Raw genomic sequence first — 21,852 nt, forward strand, 5'->3', positions numbered from 1 at the left:
GGCATTGTTTGAGATATCTTTGTTATGACAACTTGACATAAATCAAGTTAGTAATGTCTTTTTATTGCCAAGACAGCATAACCCGTCAATGTCCTTGTCATGATAACTTATTACATTATCAGACTTAAAGAAACTGTTAAGCTTCATGTTTTAATATTACATTAAACAGTCATATGTGGTTGGTGTTGACACTGGTCGTCATGAGATTTTAAATGTGACATTATAAGTGTGTCATGAATGTTCTCCTTGACCTCAAGTTAAAGGGGTACATTTTGAACTTGTCATAAAAATGCCATTAAGTTTTTATTACACAGTCAAATGTGTTTGTAAGGGTGTCATGAATAATTATTTTGGAGTTCAACTACTACCACTATTACTACTACCACTTGGACTTGTCATAAATATGTCATTAAATGTTATAAGGTCAGTTTGACAACAGGATAGCTTACAGTGTTAGCTGATAAACAGAGAGCGGTTAGCTAGTTAATTTCAGGTTGTCATAAGGTTAATGTCAGCTTGTTATAACAAAAACATTATCGGCCTAATTAATGTCAAGTTTTCATAAGAAAGACATTACTGGCCTGATTAATGTCAAGATTTCATAACAAAGACATCTTAAACAATGTCAACTTTGCATTAAAAATTACATAATTGAGTGAATGACACTTTATGAACATTAAAACATTCATGTTGTGAACATTAAAAATTCCTTAATGCTCGTGACAGGTATCATGACTTGGTTATGACAGTGTAATGACAGTCTTATGCACACAACATCAACTAAAGTGTTACCAATACAACTGTCAGATGATAAATGTACTGTAGCTACAACATTTTAAATCCCTGTGACTCCTCTCCGCTCTCTAGGAGTGTTTTTTTTTCTGTTCCTGTCCTGACAGCACAGTGTAATATCACTCTTGTCCTGCTGGTGCGACTGGATTTCCAGTCTTATATCACTCAGTGTGCTCAGTATTAAAGGGAAGTTTGGAGAGGCTCCAGGTCTAACACAGATGCTTCCCAGTGACAGCCCTTAAAAATGTGGAAGTGCTGACAGTCTGCAGCAGCCGACCCTAAAACAGACATGAATCTGACTTGACATTACCTACACATTGTGTCTGTTGGCACTTATAATTGCAGTTTGTTGATATGACACAAGACATATTTCATTGTTAATGATATTCTGCATAGATGTGGCTTTCAGTACACAAATCTCCTGGTCAGTGAGAGCCACAGTGGAGAAGCCTCCTCTATCACACTTGTGCTACTTGAAATTCAATGAAGAAGAGTTGCGGCGCACTTAATGTGAGCGATGACTATGTGTGGGGTCAACAGCTAATTGAACCAGTAAATTTTCAGCAGTGAATGTAACATCTCATGAGGCAGACTAAGAGGATTTTGTCAGCCAGGGTCCATATTTCATAAACATTTAGTGCTTCATTAATGCAGCTGTGTATGAATACTGATTATCATCCACACAAACATATTTAAATGTTGACACTTGATTAATACATTTTGACCCAATTAATACGTGTTTAAGGCGAGATGATGTGTATTTACATTGTGTTTTTTCCAACAGCCCGGACCTCAAAATTATTAACAATGAATTAAAAGTCATTAGCATTTACATTTTTAAAACCAGTGTATCCCAGACCACCTCAGCAAGTGGTTCAAGTGATCGTATCCCAATGTGCCCAGGTTCGAGACTGATGATGATCCCCGGTAGTTATTATGAGTAAACCAAACCGAACCTTAACTATAGCACAGGCATTATAAAACTGCCGATAGAGGCATCAGATCAGAAAATGTTGATCGGTGTCAATCTAGAGGGCATAGACAGGTTAAGGATTATGTTTAATCTGCAGGACTGGTTGGCCGATGGTTCTATAGTCAGTCCTGAATCCAATGATGTACATGGATCTTGAATATTTCACAGTTTATCAAGAATAATTCATATGCACATTTTAACCTATTAGTTGGTGCTGCATGTCAATACTGAAGCATTTGACATGAAAAGTAGGGTAAACACAGGTGTTACCACCTGTGATAGGTGATAATAAGTCCCGTCCCTTTTTGGACCTTGCTCAACTCTCTCCTCTCCTATTTCCTGTACAGATTTCCCCAATTTTCCCAGGGTGGCAAAGTCTTGACCCGATCTGAGTACTCCCTGTATTTAAGATAAGCTATGTGCTAAGCTCATCTATGTTTAAAAGAAAAACAGATTTAGATAGTTAAACATGTTTTGGGAAGAACAGATAAAAGCCATATATGGTTACATCTTAAATTAGCTACTGTTAACAAAACATGATCTAACTTGCTAACTAATCTCCATCAAGTGTTAGCAAGCTAGTTACATCTGGTAGCTAATGTTAGAAAAATGCTAGCTAACTAGCTAGTTAATGTACACCAGTTGTTAGGTTGCTAGACTGTTAGAGCAAAAAGGGGCGGGACTTAGAAAGGGTTAATTAAAGTACCGTTCCATTCAGGTCAAATGGAGTCAAGGTGCTGCTATTGTGCAAGTTGACTCACTAGAAATTCTCTGCTACACTAAATGGAACAGTACCTTAATTAGTACCATTGGGAATGCCTGTGTTTGCCACACCTTTTCATATCAATATGACTGAAGATAATGTGCCAGGATAATAATATAGTTTGTTGGACCACTACGGAGCCCCAGAAGTAGTATTTTGTACCCCTGTATGAGCACAGGATAGTAACTTGTAGTCCTCCTCCTCCTTTGATGATTTGAAAATTATTGAGAACCCTGCCCAACTCTTCAGCTTCACCAGTAACAATACCTTCATGACAGTCATTATCCTGACAGGATTATAGAGGGAACAACTGACAAATAGTGCCATTAAACGCCCCCAAATGACACGGGGGAGTAAATTATTTGTGTGATTGATCAGAGGGCTTTTCCTTTTTACACAAATTACATCACTCAGTGGTAGTGACTGTACAACAAATGACAATATGTGGCAGCAGGGATTTTCAATTAATTAGTCACATAATTCCAATGAATTATTAACAAATTTAGCTTCATAAAGGAAATATTTATCTGCAGAAGGTGCTGATCAGATTTATACCACAGATCGTTTGCAGGCTCAATGATTCAGTCATTTCTGGTTTTAAATGATATTAGGGTGTCTGCAATGTTATTACATAATTTTGGAGAAGATTTAAGGCTTAATTTAGACATCCAGCTGGGCACTGAAACTGAAGAAAAATACTTTTGAGTGAAACATGAAAGCTCTCTCTGAACATCTGAAATTTGGTGTTAAAAAGATTCAAGTAGCTGTCCTAATGGCAACGCTCTGCATGAAGGAGGACCTGCCAAAATCACTGTATGAATTGTCGGATTTTAAGAATTTGTGGATGATTCAGACGCATTAACTTCATCAAAATCATTCTCCTGACACCAAATATGCAAATTAAATAAATAATTGTGAATTATTACCTGCAAATAAGTGTCTGATTAGGGTTGTAAGGCTTTCTCGCCCATAATGATCAGGCAACAAAGGGGTTCACGCTGAGCTTTTCACTCAGCCGTCTCTCCCCCTCAGCTCCTCGTCATGCCTCACAAGTGCCTTTTGTGTTCATTTAACAATATGCTGCTCACTCCTCAGCGGCGCTCTGCAGGGACTGTTTGTTCACTCGACTCTCCTTGACTGACTCCTCAGCTCTGACGTCCAGTTAACGCTGTCGACGCCTGTTGTAACAACACTGCTGCTGCTATAAACCTTGTTTTCTGTCGTTCTGTGCAAGGAACAAGTTCTGCTCCTGTGATGTGGCATTTAATCATCCAATTCCATGACTGTGTGCTGCTGTGCATCCAGCATGCTGATGCATCTCCTTTTCTATAAAGGTGGACATCAGCACAAATCAGTTGATCCAAGCACTTATTTTGAAAAAGAAAGTGAAAAAAATGTAAATCAAATTATGTCTCTACACTCAAACCCAACCACTGATCTACACCAAATTACTTGCATTGTTTGATATTTAATATTTATTTTGCTTTCTTTCTACACTGAGGAAATTAAAAAAAGTGAGATAACAAACCCTGAACTCCAAATTCACACTAAATTAGTCTTCCTTTGTTCCTGTATTAATTACTACGTCCACTAGAGGTCACTGCCCATAAACTGTAAATATGGGTTGTAATCAGCTGCTTGTATAGACGACCTTAACTCACGTTATTCTAGAGATGACAGGCTTAATTTACCAGTATATTGTACAGCTCAATTACACAACATAAATGAAAAAGATTCAATTAAAACAGTTCTCTACTCCTGTCGGACTCACAATAGATGGTTTTTAAAAAAAGGATTAAGAAAATCAATGTAGCGTGCGTTCTTCTTTCTTGTCCTAATCTGGCACCTATACGTTACCCACAATTCATTTGGGAGTGTGGTTCATGTAGCCTTGAGCCGCTACTCTCAAAGCTCACTTCTTACTCACTCCACACACCCACATTTTCTTCATTTTCAAACTGGCATTACTTGAGGCTGTTAAGCAGATTTTGCACAGCTCCCTCTGGAGCCTCAAAAAACTTTACTCCACTTTTCACGTTCCCCACAGTTCTCTCCTTCAACAAATTAAGGAAAAAACAAGATGTAATGTGAGCAGTAACTAAGGTTGCAAGTTTATGGATGATGCATCATGATTCAGTTTGATCTCAGACAATGAAAATAAAACATCCTGCACTCATTTTCAACACCAGTCCACCGACATTCCTGTCGAAACAGCAAAACATCAAAACCAATAAACAGGACATATTGCACCGAAGATCCAAGAAACAACAGACAAAGCTTGTCAAAGGATATTAAAGGCACACGAGAAGAGCATTACAGTGTTGATACACACTGACAAGACCAATAAGAGAACAGACATCATTTCCCATCATCGCTGGGTTCTTTAAACAAACATAAAATGTTTGTGATGGCTGTCAGCTCATCTCACCTCCTTCACACTCAACACATCTGAAGCCCTGCAGATCACCAGTACCTGGTCACCTCCCCACAACCCCTCTCCTCTGGTCTTGCACAGAAACAACAAGAAGTGTTGTCATGGTGTTTTTTCTTTTTTTCTTTTTTTTTTAATGTCAGTTGGCATATCACTAGAACACAGAAAATGGATACATTAAGAGGAGCTCCCAATCAATAATTGAGGAGTACACATCACAACACAAGTTATCTAGTGCAATATTCATATAGATGTTGACAGCGTGAGTACAATTTGCCTGTGGAAACAAAATGCAAAGCTACAACTTGTTATTCCAGTAAGCTGTGAGTTCTCAGGAAAGTAGCAATAAAGAGAATGAATTATAACTTTTCTGCACTCATTTGGCAGCTGTGAATTTGTAGAAGTGAACCTGGCCCTGCAGGTCTGCTGCTGCAGTGGTATGGAGGCTACTGGGAGCTGTATGAGGAAGCAGACGGAGGCAGACTTGTGACTGGGAGGTCACGGGTTCAACTCTCTGGACGGGAATGAGGTAAGACAGTGAGTCATACTCTCACCTCTCTCCCCAACAGATACTGAAGTACAGCAGAGGTCTGCTGAAGTCTGGCTGCCTCTTCCAGAGTGGACAGGCTGAAGGTTTCACTTGCTTTGCTCTTACGTTTGATTTAAAAGATAAAGCCAGTGTTGGGGAGTAGTGAAATACATTTTATTAAACTAGTAGTTTACCACATTTTGCAGTAGACTGCTGGGAGTTTGAATATATTCATATTTGCATAGTAATTCAAGTAGTTAATTTTTTCTTGCCATTTTTTGTGTAGTTAACTACTAAAAACTACAAACAAATTTGAGCCATAAAAGGAAAATAATATATTTTTTTATGTTACCATGGGCATTGTATAAAAAAAACAATCCAACGTCACAGAGAACCTGTCATGAACATCACACATCTCCACATCGGCAAAGAAAGATCAGAAACGGCTGTATTTCTTAAGGAAACTTAAGAGGGCAAAATTCCTGTGCTATGTTGTTAACTTTTACAGAGGAGCGATCGAAGGCATCCTAACTTGAAACATCACAAACTGGCATTGGATGTGCACAGCCCAAGACAGGAAAAAACTCTACAGCGGGTCATTAAAACCACGCAGAACATCACTGGTGCCCATCTACTGAGCATCAGCCCAGAGGATACTAAAAGTCAATCCCCACCCCAGCCACTGCTTGTTCACCCCGCTGCTGTCTCGCAAGAGATACAGAAGTAATCTATTCTATTCTATACAACATGTAGATGCTGACATACTCTGTGTCTTTCGTAGAGTTACACTATTCAATATGATACACCACAGGCCTCATACATTTTGTAAGACGTCAAAGCCTTGGATTTGTTGACTTGCTTGTGCGGCTTGATGTTTTCATGAGATGCTGCTGACAGAGGGATGTGCTGCGTCTTCTCAAGCTGTGTATGCTGACATTCAGTTAATACTGACAAGCTCAGCTCTGTACAGTATGAGGGAGCCACATCAATCCATTGTGCATCGCTACAGGCATCTTTCAGTTTTGAGAGAAATCAGGATTCTTTGACCGTGTGTGTGTCTGTGAATCAGGGTTATTAAGTAATAGAACGGTGGTGATATGATGTAGTTGATATGTTAGGTCACAGGATAAGTTAACATTAGAGGTACCAGTGTTTATTTTGTCAAGCTGTTTTGTGGATATGCATGCTGTATTATTTCCCAATGATACTGATAATCTTTATTTTTCTTAAAAAATGTCGAAGCTTTTTTATACATTCGCTTTCTTTCTCATATTATTGCAAAGGTATGCTAATCATTTCTGTTGGTTTTCAAGGTTCTCATATTTAATATGTTGCGTCCATTTAAATCCACCTCTGCGTCCTGGATAACCTTGAATAAAAATGAAATATCTTTGAAACCTAAATGTTTCAGGGGAGTGGGAGGGATCATGAAAAATTATCCTCTGAAGAGTCACTTCATTTTAAGCTTATTCAAATATTTAAATGTACATACGGTTAGAAGTCGATCATGATACCATATCAGCTATGACTTTCAAAAAATCCATTTGCTAAAATGACATCAGAATGGTTAATTCATGGGTGTCTCAGTCAACTCGTTCAGCGTGGTGTACAGACTGTTGAAAAATTAAGCAAAGCTACCCCAGTAGTGCTGAAAAAAGGGGAAAGTGGCAGGATACTAAAAGACAGTACCTGCCACAGCCCGTTCACATAACTGCCGTCTGGCAAGAGATACAGAAGTATCCACTGCTGTAAAACCAGACTACAGAGCAGCTTCTTTCCTGAGGCTATTTGACTCCTCAATTCATCCTCCACACTTGACCATGTGTAAAAATGTATCTTTGCAACTTATTATTTAATCAAGGATTGAAAAGTTGGGAGAAAGAGGAACGTGGACGGCCTCATGTCTGTGTTTGCCTTAGACCCCCAAATGGCAAAGCCTGCCCCTACATTATACTCAACCACTTCACTACAGTACTTCTGTTACTGGAACATCAACACACACTTCACATCTAATCTTTTACATATGTCTGATATGCATTTATTCATATCCAATATGTGAATTTAATACAAACTGAGAAATGAACCCATTGAAGGGAGGAAAATAATCTTAATCTTTGCAACAACACCCGTCTGAAATCATACATCTTCATGAGTTTAGTGGGAAATTCCTCTCAATCTACCACTTTTGGTACCCTAGAATCAAATTCTGACCGCTTAACTTCATGTTTTATAACGTTTGCTAAGCATACTGTAGATGCCATTTTTGAAAGTTTCCGTTATGAAACATCAGGTGTGAAATGCCACAATTTGTGCTAACGGCGAGAAGATCTCAACCTTTTTGGCTTGTGCCTCTTGAAAGGGAGAAGGTGGCTACTTCACTTCCATCACAGGCAGGCGTGTGTAGCGCTGCTCTGTACTGTTCTGTTCTGCAGAGTGGAGAACAGCTATGAAATTCAGAATTATCAGAGCCTCCCTCTCCTTTCATTAATCATGGTTTTATTGAAGAAAAACAGCAGAAAAAAAACAGACAACAAATATTGCACAGCAGAAATGTTTTGTTCCTGTGCAATAAAACCAGCTCCCCCTGGAGGGGGGGGGAATGCTTTGATTAAAGCATGAACAAAGACATTATAACACTGACACAGCAGCAGGCGTCTTATTCAATCTCTTAAATACAATAAATTACAATCAAGCAGATCGCAGAGCTCACAGAATGCTGTAGATGCTCCAACTGTAATGCCTGACGTTTGAGTCCAACTCAAACCGGTGCATATATAATGTTAAAAATCAAACAGGCATTTAATGGAATCAATTAATCTTTTCTCATTAATCAACGCAAACAAGTTCTGCTAACTTGAAGTCTTGAAGACAACTATCTTTTCTATTTTTTGTGTGTGTGTTTGTAATTTACTTTAAGGCAGATTTGTTTGTAATGTTTGTCAGTGTGACTGGACAGTTGCTGGGTCAACTGAATATCCTAAGATTATTAAACATGTTTTCTTAAGTACAACTGAATAAATATCGAGTGTATTTGACAAGAAAAGTTTATTTGTTTTGAATCATCACGAAATTCCCTAAACTTGTATTTTCACATTCAGTCAACTTAAAATTTTAAAGCAGCCCAGACACTAACTTGTTTTAAGTTAAAGCAAATAGTTTGGGTTTTTTTTTACAGTGTACAGTACGTGTGTGTGTGTGCGATGAAAATGAGCCGACATGTGGGTGAGCGAAGGAAGAGGTGAAACGCAGCAGACTGTTGAAAATCCAATCTATCTTTTCAACTCCAAAATCCCAACAAGCCTCACATCTTCAACCTCCCTCTCCTCCCCCCGCCTCCCCCCATCCACTCTCACACTGACTCCTCTTCACCCTCTCTTCCACACAACTGCTGCCATATAAACACACACTACTTCAGAAATCAAATCCTGCATGAGTCTGGAAGGTTTTTGCCCAAGACTTTATATAGTATGGGTACATAAATGATCATGAATTCACACATGATTTCATGCATGAAAAAGCATGAATTAATTCATTCATGAACATGCATGACTAATGCAGGAACAATGTGTTATAATGCAAAAACTAATGATCATCAATCATCATGATTTCTGAGCTATTAATGATGTTCATATCTTAGATAAGTCTGCAGTTAAAGGGACAGAACAAAACACTGACCAGCATGTATCCTGTTTAATACAAGTGTTGTAATTATGACTAACTGAGCGTTATTTCTTCATGACTTCATCGTGTTTGTGGCCCTTCAAATAAAGTCAAATAGTTGGGTAAATTACAAATTCTAATTAGATCATAATTTTGGACTCCATTTCTGTCATCAGTTATTTAGTAAGGAAAAGAACAATAGTATGTATGCATATGAAACAAATGGGATTTCACAACTATGGCACCATTAATCATGGAATCTTATTCATCAGTATTAAAGGTGAACAGGTCATTACTTCATTTGAAGGGCCACAAATTGATGAAGTAATGAAGATGATGTGCTTAATCATGATTAGAACATTTGTGTTTAAGAGAAGATAAGTGCACTGCTGTGACAGGTCAGATTTTTGTTCGGACTTATTAAGAGGACATGAACATCATTAATAATTCAGAAATCACAATGATTAAAATCCCCATGCTGTTGCATTAATTCACGTGCTGTGATCTCAGCCTGGGGTAAGGCTGAGAGGGATCATGTGATCGTTTGCATGATCTGTGTGTGTGCCCAACGGGCGTGGAGCTTGTCCGCAGCTAATCTCGCATGCTACCGGACCCAGCAGCCTAATTTTTTTGTGTACACATTCATGAGTGTATACTGAAGGACCTCTGTAATTGATAAGTTTTGAAAAACCTCAGTGAACCTTTTGTTATGCCTCAATGCCAACAAAAGTCGTGGCCAGAAGCATTATGTTTTCTGGTCATCTCATTCATCAACACAATATCTCAAGAATGCCTTGAAGGAATTTCTTCAAACTTGGCACAAATGTCCACTTTTTTGCGCATAATTAAAGAAATTCACTAATTATGACAAAATCAATCAAAATGTTGGCGATTACAAAAGAGTTACATCCAAATATTCTGTTTGGTTACCTGGCAGAGGTCACTCTTCTAGTTCTTGGATTAAGTCATGCTTGAGATGCTTTAAATTCTTGTACATTCCTGAATAAAATCCTACTTTGTCATGCATGAATTCATGTCAGAGTTAATGTTTGTTCACGTATCCCAGCCTGGCTCATGTATTGGTCGACTGATATCATCAGCCTGACACCAGCCTATCACAGCTATATCAGTCTATATCTGTATCATCATATATGTTGTCCAATATGCACCAATGTAAAAAAAAACTTTCTTTAATAGAACATAATGCAGATTTCTTTATTTCTTAGCTTTATAGCCAGCATTTTATGAATATTTGGTCATTTTTCATAAAGGTTTAATTCATATGATTTACTCTATTTGTGAAGACTTTTTATAATTATTACTGTTATAATATTATTACTGAGTTCTTACTGCTTCAGTTACTTGGTGTCATTAAGGTCATCATTAGGTTTATTGAAAAACTGTAAAATGTGTGTGTTTATGTACATATTTTGTATTCTGCATAAAGAATACCAATCCAAATTATCAGTGTAAAAACATTTCTTACTTCCTAATATTAGTATCGCCTCCAAAAATCCAGTATCTGTTGGGCTGTACACTCAAGTGTTACTGGTTTTTGTTCTATAAGTCTGTACTTTACCTCAAATACCCTGACAGCCTCTTCGCTTTATGATTACAAAGACAGTCTTAAGCAGTTTAAGACTTCACTGTGAGTGCAGCAACACTGACCTCCAGTGAGTTGAGGGTTATTGAAAAGGGAGACAAAAGACTCTAAAAGCACATTAATTTCCCCTTATATCAAGCCATAAAATTTTAGAAATCTAACACTTTTTTTGGCTCAGTGCAGTAATAATAAAACAATATATTTGGGAATTTAGATAATTTGGGATAAACTACAGTCTTCATATCATATTCCAACAATATGAAGATTATGCTGGGTGCCGGGGGCGGGGCAGCAGTGGGTGAGTTTTATGAGAACAACACATGGGGCATCATTAGGAGCGAGAGCGCACCATGCTGAAGGAGGGAGAGCTGCGGCTGCTGGACGGCACTCAACTCCTGACAGACAGGAGGAGACGCGTGACAAGACTATATTAACAGGGTGCACGGGAGATAATTTTTTTAAATCAGTATTTAAGTTAGTTATCCTCAGCTACACATGATCAACAGGCTGCAAATCACCTCCAAAGTGGGAATCTTGTCATGTGTGCGCGTTTTGTGAATCCATGCCAACATCCATCCAGTCCTGGATCTATTTGACGCGCACACAGCCGGGATGGATCCGTTTAACGCCAGCGGAATGGACGCGTTCACGGTCATCCATCTGAATTCCTCCTCCTGGAGCCTGGACAGTGGATATTCTTTAGCGGCGATCGCCAGCATCGCTGCTCTCGTAAGTTTCCTCATCCTCTTCACGGTTGTTGGGAATATTCTGGTGGTGATCGCGGTGCTGACGAGCAGGGCGCTGAAAGCCCCACAGAACCTGTTCTTGGTGTCTCTGGCCACCGCGGACATCCTGGTCGCCACTCTGGTGATGCCGTTTTCTCTGGCGAATGAGCTCATGGGCTACTGGTATTTTGGGAAAGTTTGGTGCGGTATTTATCTGGCTTTGGATGTCTTATTCTGCACTTCTTCTATTGTGCATCTGTGCGCAATAAGCCTGGACCGCTACTGGTCCGTTACGCAGGCTGTAGAGTACAATCTGAAGCGGACCCCTAAGCGCGTCAAGTGCATTATCCTGATCGTATGGCTTATATCTGCTTTCATCTCCTCTCCACCTCTTATTTCTATAGACAGCAACAGTGAGATTAGCTCCCAGCCTCAGTGTGAGCTTAACGATGACACTTGGTACATCCTCTCCTCCAGCATCGCCTCCTTCTTCGCACCCTGCTTGATCATGATCCTGGTGTACATAAGGATATACCAGGTGGCAAAAACCAGAACCAGGAGCATGTCGGGAAAGCAGCCAAGGCCTGATGGTGTCACACAAACTGAGAATGGACTGAGCAAAGCCACCTCCCCTTTCCATGGCACGGAGAAGGAGAATGGTCACTGTCAGTGCCCGCCTTCACCCAGCCACCGCACGGTCACCATCGGGCACCAGACTGAAGACCTGGAGGAGAGCTCCTCCTCAGAGGGCAAAGGTCACAAACCCCAGCAGCAGGACTCCCAGAGAGCCAAGAGGGCGAGTCAGAAGAAGACCTCCCTCTCCAAACACTCTACAGGCATATCCAGAGTAAGCAACAAATCTAGAGACCTGTTCGCCTCCAGGAGGAAACGGCGCCGGAGCTCCTTAGCCAGGAAGAAGGTGTCACAAGCCAGGGAGAAAAGGTTTACCTTCGTACTGGCTGTGGTCATGGGGGTGTTTGTGGTGTGCTGGTTCCCCTTTTTCTTCAGCTACAGCCTTTATGGCGTGTGCAGGGACTCGTGTAAGATCCCTGACCCGCTCTTTAAATTCTTCTTCTGGATTGGCTACTGTAACAGCTCCCTCAACCCGGCCATCTACACCATCTTCAACCGGGACTTCAGACGCGCCTTCCAGAAGATCCTCTGCAAGTCGTGGAAAAAGTCCTTCTAGATCTGAACTGCTGCACCACCCGTGACAATCTTAAAGGAAATATCAAAGTGAATTTAACCTGTTTTGTCGACTCACTGTTTGGTCTCATTGTCCTGTTGTAATTCAGTGCACACCCTCAACCACCTACTGGGTGTCTCTACGAGCTTCAGCATACAGTATGTTTCCATTACAGGCTTTTTACAGGCTTTCTCATGTTCTGTTCCTCCAACTGAAGAGTGCTGTAATGCTTTATAGTGTGTCATCATTGATCAAGCTCTTTACACATCCACAAAAGATACAAACACATTGCTGGATCTATTTGCTATGCCCAAGGGCAAAAATTAGCTCCTGGGGCCCCATTAACCCCCCTTTTGTTCCTCCCACCCTCTGTGCAATGTGTACAATTTTCTATGCTTTCTGTGCTAGAATGATCACAGGTTTGCTGTGTGGCAGTTTTTTCTATTATTTTAGGAATATGTAGAATCATAAGCACAAAACTGAGATAATGAAGGAGATAATGTAAGACTTGATTTTGACACAGGGGACAGAACCTTAACTAAACATTTGACATTTTGGAACAAATGCTTTTTCACTTTCTTGCCTTGAATTTGATTAAATGCATGGGTCTTCAACAGGGGGGCTGTGACCCCTTGGGGGTCCTCAGAGTTTCTGCAGAGGGCCGCCAAATTCTTGTTTGATGATTTTTTAAAAAAAACATTTTGTCCCAAAGATTAAGATATGTCTGAAAATACACATTAGCATGATTCCAATATATTTTAATAAAGATAAATTGGCCTATTTGTAAAAACAAAACAAACTTACACAACCCTGACAAGAGTGCCCATGAATCTTCGTGCAATTGTGTGAGCTAGCTAATTTACTAAATCACTCTGCAGCAACTATCCGTAACAGCAAGTAGTTAGCTAGATACTGCTGCTAACGTAACAGCCACAGGTGACTGTAAACAAAAGAAGACCCAAAAATATTTCCTGCTCCATCTCCATCAGCTAAGGCATTCATGGCCTGAAAAACCTTGAGGACGCCTTAATAAAACTTTGTTAACAATTGAGTGCTGTACTTAAATTTATCCAAATATTTCCAGCTATTTTCAGGCCCAGAAAAATACAGAATTTTATTCAAGGTAATACTGCATTGTTGCTATAACCTCTGGGGAAACACAAGAAACATGGTGCACATCAGAGCGAGGAAGGAAGTCGACGAACATGGTTAAATGTAACACGGATAAAACTTAATACATTACTTCATCCATCAACATTATTTCTGCCTGAGCCACGTCAAGTAGCCTAGATTTCCATCGGAGATTGTGGTTGTTGAACAATAAAGACAACAACTCCCATTATCCCACGCTACATCAAGCTGTCATCAAAGTCTGTCTTTTGCCATTGTTTTAATGTGAGAGAGACCCCTAACAGCAGAAATAGCATATTTTGTGTTAAGAAGACTGATACCATTATCATGCCCATGTGGTAAATATGTAGCTAGAGCAAGAAGCTAGTTAGCTTAGCTTTGCATAAAGACTGGAAACAGAGGGAAACAGCTAGCCTGACTCTCTCTGCGGGTAACAAAAGCCACCTCATCCCACCCTTACAACTCACTTTATATCTTGTTTGTTTAATCCCGATGAAAACTGAAGCGTAAAAACAACAATTCACTATTTTACAGGGGTGATGTGTTTGTCTTGGCCAGGACTGGTTTCTGATTGAGATTCTGTAAAAACAATGAACCTACCCATCCTTTATTTTGACCCTTTTTGCAGAACCTTGCTCAACCTTCTCCTTTTCTGTTTCCAGTACTTACTGTAGATATGCTATATACTAGCTAATGAGCTAGCTGGTTACCTATGATAGCTATGTTAGCAAAACCCTTGCTAACTAGCTAGCTAATTGACAGCAATAATTAGCTATCTAGTTAGTTACCATTTTGCTGACATTAGCTAACCTAACGTGAATATATATAAAGTATAGTTTTCTTTTCAATATAGATGAGCCTGGCACAAACAGGACTGGAGAAAGTTGACAGAGGTTCCACCGGGCGCCAAGTTTATGAGCACAAAGCAAAAAGAGGCAGGACTTACAAAGGGTCAGTGGCTTTAGATTGTGTGCAGAATAAACAAACAAGATCAAATGTGTTAATTAGTGAGCTTTAAAGGTGCCAGTGGGTGGATTTCTTACCCTCGAGCACAGCCAGGCTGGCTGTTTACACTCTTTATGCTAAGCTAAGCTAATCATCAGCTACACTGTCACTGTACAGACTTGAGAGTGGCACTGATTTACACATACAATTCTCTGCAGGAAAGCCTATTTCCCAAATTGTCAAACTGTTCCTTAAGATGAGGCGATAAAGCAGAACCCACTTTAAAGTCCTCATCATCTCGCAGTTGTGCTTTAGTTCTGCATATCCCATTGCTGAAAAAAATTAATTCAGTTAGCCCAAACTGGTTCATGCACAATAAGCCTGCAGCTCTTGAGCCCACTTGAGTTTTGTGTTCCTGGGGCAGCTGCCCACTCAGCCCAGGTTGATAATCCTGCAAACACTTCAAGCAGTGGTTTCCAGCCTTTTTCACCTGTTTTCTCCTTAAAATGAATCTCTCTTTACATGTGATCCCTCATCACATGTTTAATATGTCTATGAATCATTAGCACAGTAGTTTTTCCCATCTCAAATTATTTAATTTAAATAAGTTTTAGAAGCCTGAAAGGATAAAAACTGTATGATTTTACAAGAAAATGGGAATTGATGGAAAGTCAGATAATAAAAAGAAACAAATGGCCCCTCAGATTTATCTTGCAACCCTCAGGTAGGAAACTGCTGACTTTGTGGGTAATTTCTTAAAAATGTGTTTCATCTGCTTGCCAAAATGTTGTTGGACATGTCAGCTTTTACAGCTTTTTTTTTGAGCGTCTCTGCTGTCAACAGACTCTAAAGCAGTAAGAGTTAAGGAATAACAAATCAGTGGTGTTCTTAAAGTACCTGGATGCTTTGACTATATCCTGCCACCAAAGTGTCATCATGGTAATTCATAACACAGCTGATAAATGGCAAAGCACAACAACAGACGATGAGCATCACTCCGGAGTCTTTGGTCTGATTTCTGACTGGATCTTAGAGGTTTGAGGCGGCACTGAGAAGGGCTGACGCTCCAGACTATAAGCTAAATTATTTTTATGAGGTCGTTATTTTAACAGTGGACATAAACTACTGAGAATTAAGGAACAAATGCATTTGTTTTGCATTGATTTTTCAAGAAACTACCTCTCTGTTTGTTTAGTTTTTGTTTTTTTGTTGCTGTTTTTGGATTCATGTTTTGCAAAGTGCAGTACACATCTTTCCTCTGCTTAAGCTGTCTGCTGTCGTGCAAAAATAAAAGATGAAGATGTCTTACGTCAACTTGTGGTGTGATGTTGCAATACGGAGCCCCCTGGTCATGCACAGTTAGAGAGGCAAGACACCACATAGTCTAACAGCTTTTAATTACAAGGCGATCATTTCTAATGTGGTGATTCATGACTTTTCCTGTGCTTTTAAATTCACTGACAGATGCTGACAGCTCCAGAAAAATCAGGTACAGTGGTTTGACAGTGGATGACAAATTAAAGGAAGAACTTAATTGTCTTAGTTAACTTAAAGGGACAAAACACCCCATCAAAAAGACATATTTTCCTTCTTATATCAGCCTGCCTTCTCTTGAATATGGAACTAAATGGTACTCAGTTGGGGTGCTCGAAGGACCAAAAATATACATTTGAAAAACTCAACAGCAGTGTCTCTTTCTAGAAATCCTGACCTGGTTATTTAAGATAATCCACAGATCCTATTTTGAGCAGTTTCATGTAGGTGCTTTGAGCATCACAGGCTGAGTGCCATCCAGTTCCATTATATTTGAGAGAGGGCAGACATCGCTACGACCGATATCTCCAAAACTCTGCATCTCACACCAAAACTATCTACATGGATAAACAGCACTTCAGGTAAGAGGAAGAATACGTATTTCTGATTTTGGGTTGAACTGTCCCTTTAAGCTTCACTTCTCCACTCATCAGTGCAAAATTTCCCACAGGTGTTCCATTGGGATGATGTTTGTTGACTGTGAAGGCCGCAGCACATGATTTACATAATTTCCAGACTCACCCCTTTTGTCCTGTATAGATTCATCTGCCTGTATAACATTTGTCTTCTTTATTAGGTTTTTTCCTTTGATTTGTCATCTGTATTCACAAACCCTGCATCCTAGAAATTATTTTCTTATATACGAATAATTTGTGACATCAAATATGTTTTCAGGGAAACTTAAGATCACCACCTTGATTATGAGAGTGAATGAAATGCTTCCTTTATGCACCACACTGGAGTCGTATGGGAGATGTTTGGGGCAGATAGTGAACACACAAAGTTCATGTTTCTGTCCACACTCGGGTAGGTTTAGTCAACAAAAGCACTTTGCTTAAGGTTAGCAAAAGATTGTGATTGTACTTAAATGTTAATAAATACAGATTGTACCACTTTTCAATGACTACGCTTGTGAATGATTAAAAATGGTTTACAATTAGATCATTCATTAGGTTGTAAACACTTCAAATCATTAATAACCAAGTTATTGCAGTTTTCATACATGATGTGGGCTCACTATTTGGCAAGATCCACTAACTGCTTACTACTAATAAATTCAGCATATGAGTTATAATTATTTATAACTATAAAAAGGGAGCCTTATTGTAAAGTGTAAAATGGTGCATGCTGAAAATATTGAGGTAAACAATATTGCCAAAACCTTGTAAAGTGTATGAATTTGGTTATTTAATGTCAAGTGAAACTTTTTGACTATTAAGATTTGCTGACAGCAGTTAAATGGTAGTGACTTATCAACAAAATGCTTAACGGCATATTAATGATTTACAAAGTGTCCACAACCTAATTAATAACCTAATTGTATGATTTTTATAAATCATTTGTAGGTAAGTCTTGTTACAAAGTGGAACAACAACAAAAAAAAAAAAAAAAAAAACTGTCGATTTCCTCTTTGTTAGTATATTTAGTGCCTAAATATAACAACATTTAAAAAATGATTAAGTCACAGTCATGCTGTGGATATCTTATCACCTGTTTTAGTGGAGAACAAATGAAATACGTTGTCATTTAACATTATACTGATATGATTAGTATCGATTTTAATTTATGTTTAAGTAACATAATTAACATTTCCTCCTTGAATTCATAGAAAATGTAATTTGGAATTTGGTCAACAAAATGTTTCCCTCAAAATGTATTTGCTGTTGCAAATTTCTTATTTAAAAATATTTATATAAATAAATATAAATAGTTATATATATGAATAAAAGATTTGTAACTATAAAACAGCTTATTAAATATCTCTGTCAGGGGACTTTAGGGTGACACAGTGTCACCAGCTGAATTAATTTGGTTCATTTTTAAGTCCAAACAATACTGCACTCTCAGCAGTGTGAGTTTGGACTTTGGAAATCAATGTAGATGTCGCAAAGGGGTCAAAACAAAGAAATGTGCAGTCCCTCTGATGGACGGTGTCCATGCCTGTTTCAGGGTGTTAGTGACCTTTCAACACAACAGGTTTGATGTTGGGTCTGTCTGTCTCATAATCTAATATTCCCCTGAGCCCCTGTGGGCAGGACGGAGGTGAAACTGAATTCCCCACACCAAACTCCTGTTGTTTTCCTCCCACTTTTCTGCTGTGGCTGCAGCCCAAAGCCATTTGTAACGTGTTACGAGTCCATCTGCCGTTGTTCCAACTGCTGTTAGCAGACATCAGAGATTTACATCCCCCCCAAAAAAACAAAAAGAAGAAGAAAGCATTCTCACATGTTTAATTGTTTGAATAAAGAGATTAAACAGGTAGGGGTAAAGTGGCTGATGGAAAACAGTTGGCAGATATATCTCTGTTTCCAGACTGCTTATATAGTCTCTATTCACACTGCTTCAGCAGCCACTGTCAAAAGGAAAGAAAAGTCACTTTATGTTCAAATTGTGCAAAATCTTTGCACATTTTTTCACTGAACCTTCTTCATGAGAAGATGAATCTAATTAATCCTGCTGTTCTCTCAATGTTCTTTCACAGATTTCTAGGTTTGGTAGGAACACTGCCTTCTTCAGTGGGACAAATAAAATATATACGGCTGCACATTAACCCCTGAGGATTCTCAGGAGTCAGAAAACAAAGTGGTTCGTTGGGGTTTGTGACTGATTGCAGTGACTCAACGATAACCGTGCCAGGATCTGAGGTTTTATGGCTTTCAAAAACTCTCCAGCCCGCACTTTGTTTGAAAAGTCAGCACCGAGAGAACAATTCATGAAAATTGACTGTCGTTCATTTTGTTTTCTGGCTTGGAGTCAAGGTGGAGGTGCCACCAGGGAAACGGTTTGGATTAAAGAAAGTGTGGTCGCACAGTTTGACTTTGATAAACTATGTTTTAAGAGGCATTTCACGTGATTAATATAAAATAAGCATCAGAATATAAAGCAGCTTAACTTAAAGGAACCTGTCAGTCTCTGCAGTACTGAGCTGTTCCACTGATGGACACTAGATGGAGGCTCAACAAACTATGTGTGCAAACCTTCAGGAACTACCTTTAGAGAGGTATGAAGGCATGAAACCACTCCCCTTCTGATGTGCCCCATGGGACCCTACTTAGGACAGAATATGAACAGTAGCCTGAGAGACAGATTGTTTTCATATAATTATTTATTGTTTGTGTGACTACATGCTGGTGCAAAAACAGGCAGGCATCATAGCTTCAGCAGCTAACGTTAATGTTTGGAGGGAGAAAGTCCTGACACCACTTATGCAACTTCTGGGTAGTCTTTCTAATTATGGATCTTCATTCTTATTATGTCAAACAGTGACTTTTTCACTTGTAAAACTATGAATTAACCTGACAAATGTGAAATTCGTAGCACAATTCACATAGGATCAAGAGGTTATTTGTCTCTCTGCATTGTCTACTAATTATAATTTTTCTGAGGTATGGTCCCGTGGTGGTCCACTGGAAGGGGAGGGACCGTGTCCCTATATTATAGACTGTGTATGAGAACTGGACATTAGGGTTTGGCAATGGATAGTGAAAATCCAGACCGACATTGGGCCATATTTCAAACTAAAACAACATATTTGATAACCCATTAGCTACTGTTAGACATCAGCTAATGTTAGCATTCAACCACCTCCTAGCTAACATTACTGTGTGACAGTGTTACATGACACAATAGGAAAGTACAAATAATAATACATAATTAACTCTGAAATATCAACAGAAGAATGAATTTCCACTTTTCCTGTCGTATCATGCAGCCTAACAATATCAAACTGTAATGTTAGCTAGAAAGAGGCTAAATGCTAACGTTGGTAACGTTGCTAACATCACCCTTTTCATAACAACATTTAGTCTAAAACTTTACGTTTTGTTCAACCTCTGAATTTTGAAACAAAGCCAGCTAGCTGTTCTGGAGAAGCAAATAGATTTAAAGTGAGACACAAACAGCAGCCCGTAAAAAAGAAACATTGCTCCCACCAGTGTTACAATGCGTCTTGGGTTTGCCTAACTGGGCAGGTTTAAAAAGAAAATAACACCAAACTCTTGTAGTTTTCCTCCCACTTTTCTGCTGTGGCCGTGAGAGTGCAGCTCAAAGCCATTTGTAACGTATTACGAGTCCATCTGCTGTTGTTCCAACTGCTGTTCACAGCCGTCAGAGATTTACATCACCAAAAAACGAAAGAAGAACACAGTACTGCCATCTGCTTAATTGTTTGAATAAAGAGATTAAACAGGTAGGGGTAAAGTGGCTCATGGAAAACAGTTGGCAAATCTCTCTCTGTCACCAGCTTGTATCTGTTGTATTTAACAAAACTGCTCCACCAGTCAAAACATTGTTTTTCACCATCGCTCTGATGACAGCCTCCAACTGTGTCACTTAGCTGGGAAAACTCCAACAAAAGCGAGCAGGCAAACCAACTCTCACATCCCTAAAACACACAAACATAGGGGCTCCATTGTAGTCCTGAATGGACACGCACATGGACAGCTGCACACATTCTCAGTAGATCAGTGTCAATACAGAAGGCTTTTAAATCACAATATGATGATGGTAGGGGGCTCATGGACACATCTCTGAAAACAAATGTAGAAGTGCCTTAAACCTGCATTTGTTCTAATGACCAGCAGGGGGCAACTCCACTGGTTGCAAAAAGAAGCCCGATTGTATGGAAGTCCATGGGAAAATGACACTACTTCTCACTTGATTTATTACCTCAATAAACAGTTTCCAATTGAGTTTATGATCTCAATTGCTAGTCTCAAGTTCATGGTCCCATATGGTGAATTTTAAGATGTTGCAACCTCAATGCCAAAATCAAGGCCAAGTCCAAAAATCCATGGGTGATGTCACATTGGCTATTCACTTATTTGATACAGTCCATGGAAACAATACTGGACTACACTGTGATTTTGAAGTAGTGGTAACATTTGCTATGGCGAACTGTGATTGATGCAGTTTGGCCCAGAGCCACTTTTTGCAACTTACTTCCACTGCAGAAGTAATGGCAACACTGTTAGCGTTCAACAACTCCTACACAGCTTTACTAAGTTTTGGATATAAACGCACGAGTCTGACTCACCGAATGTGCACTGTAGGTGTAAGCCTGCCACTGCCCGCCTATTTCAGACAGCACCAGCTATCTGCGTGTTACCGTTTACAAAATCCCTGTTGCCAAGGGAAACGACAACAACAACAACAACAACCTCCGAGCTTGCAACCTACACACTGAAAATAACAAGTTACCACCTGGGTTGCTAACGGTGCAAACGTAAACAAGCTAGCAGCTGTTACCCTGTCTTTTGCAATGATATAGCCATTTTAATGCCAGGGTTTTCCTCCTCACATGCAAATGTTTCACCAAAACAAATTAGTCCTGGATGCTATTTTGCAGGGGTACGGTCACTACATCCTGGGCTTTGTGTTGCCCAAGATGACAGTGATTGGGGTAAAGAAATGCAAACAAGGCAGAGTGTTTTCTTCCTATTTGGCAGAATCATAATGTGTGTAAGTAGACCTGTCTCCAGCTTCTCTTATCTGCTACCTATACTGTGGAGATAAGTCTGGCTAGAAGATGCAAGATTAATGCACTGCCAAACTTCAACTGTTCTGAAGAACCCACACTGAT

The 21,852-nt window shown here is 39.4% G+C and overlaps 1 protein-coding gene across 1 annotated transcript; it reads left to right on the top strand.

Annotated features, from left to right (window-relative positions):
- Positions 1-11,116: 11,116 nt before the first annotated feature.
- Positions 11,117-16,046, top strand: LOC146305635 (alpha-2 adrenergic receptor). Its single transcript, XM_084712704.1, has one exon. It carries the CDS (start codon positions 11,364-11,366, stop codon positions 12,663-12,665), a length of 1,302 nt encoding a protein of 433 aa, XP_084568830.1. The 5' UTR covers positions 11,117-11,363; the 3' UTR covers positions 12,666-16,046.
- Positions 16,047-21,852: the final 5,806 nt, after the last annotated feature.

Source organism: Lutjanus erythropterus, chromosome 23, assembly GCF_056507025.1.
Source record: "Lutjanus erythropterus isolate fLutEry1 chromosome 23, fLutEry1.hap2, whole genome shotgun sequence".
NCBI classification, from domain to species: Eukaryota; Metazoa; Chordata; class Actinopteri; order Lutjaniformes; family Lutjanidae; genus Lutjanus; species Lutjanus erythropterus.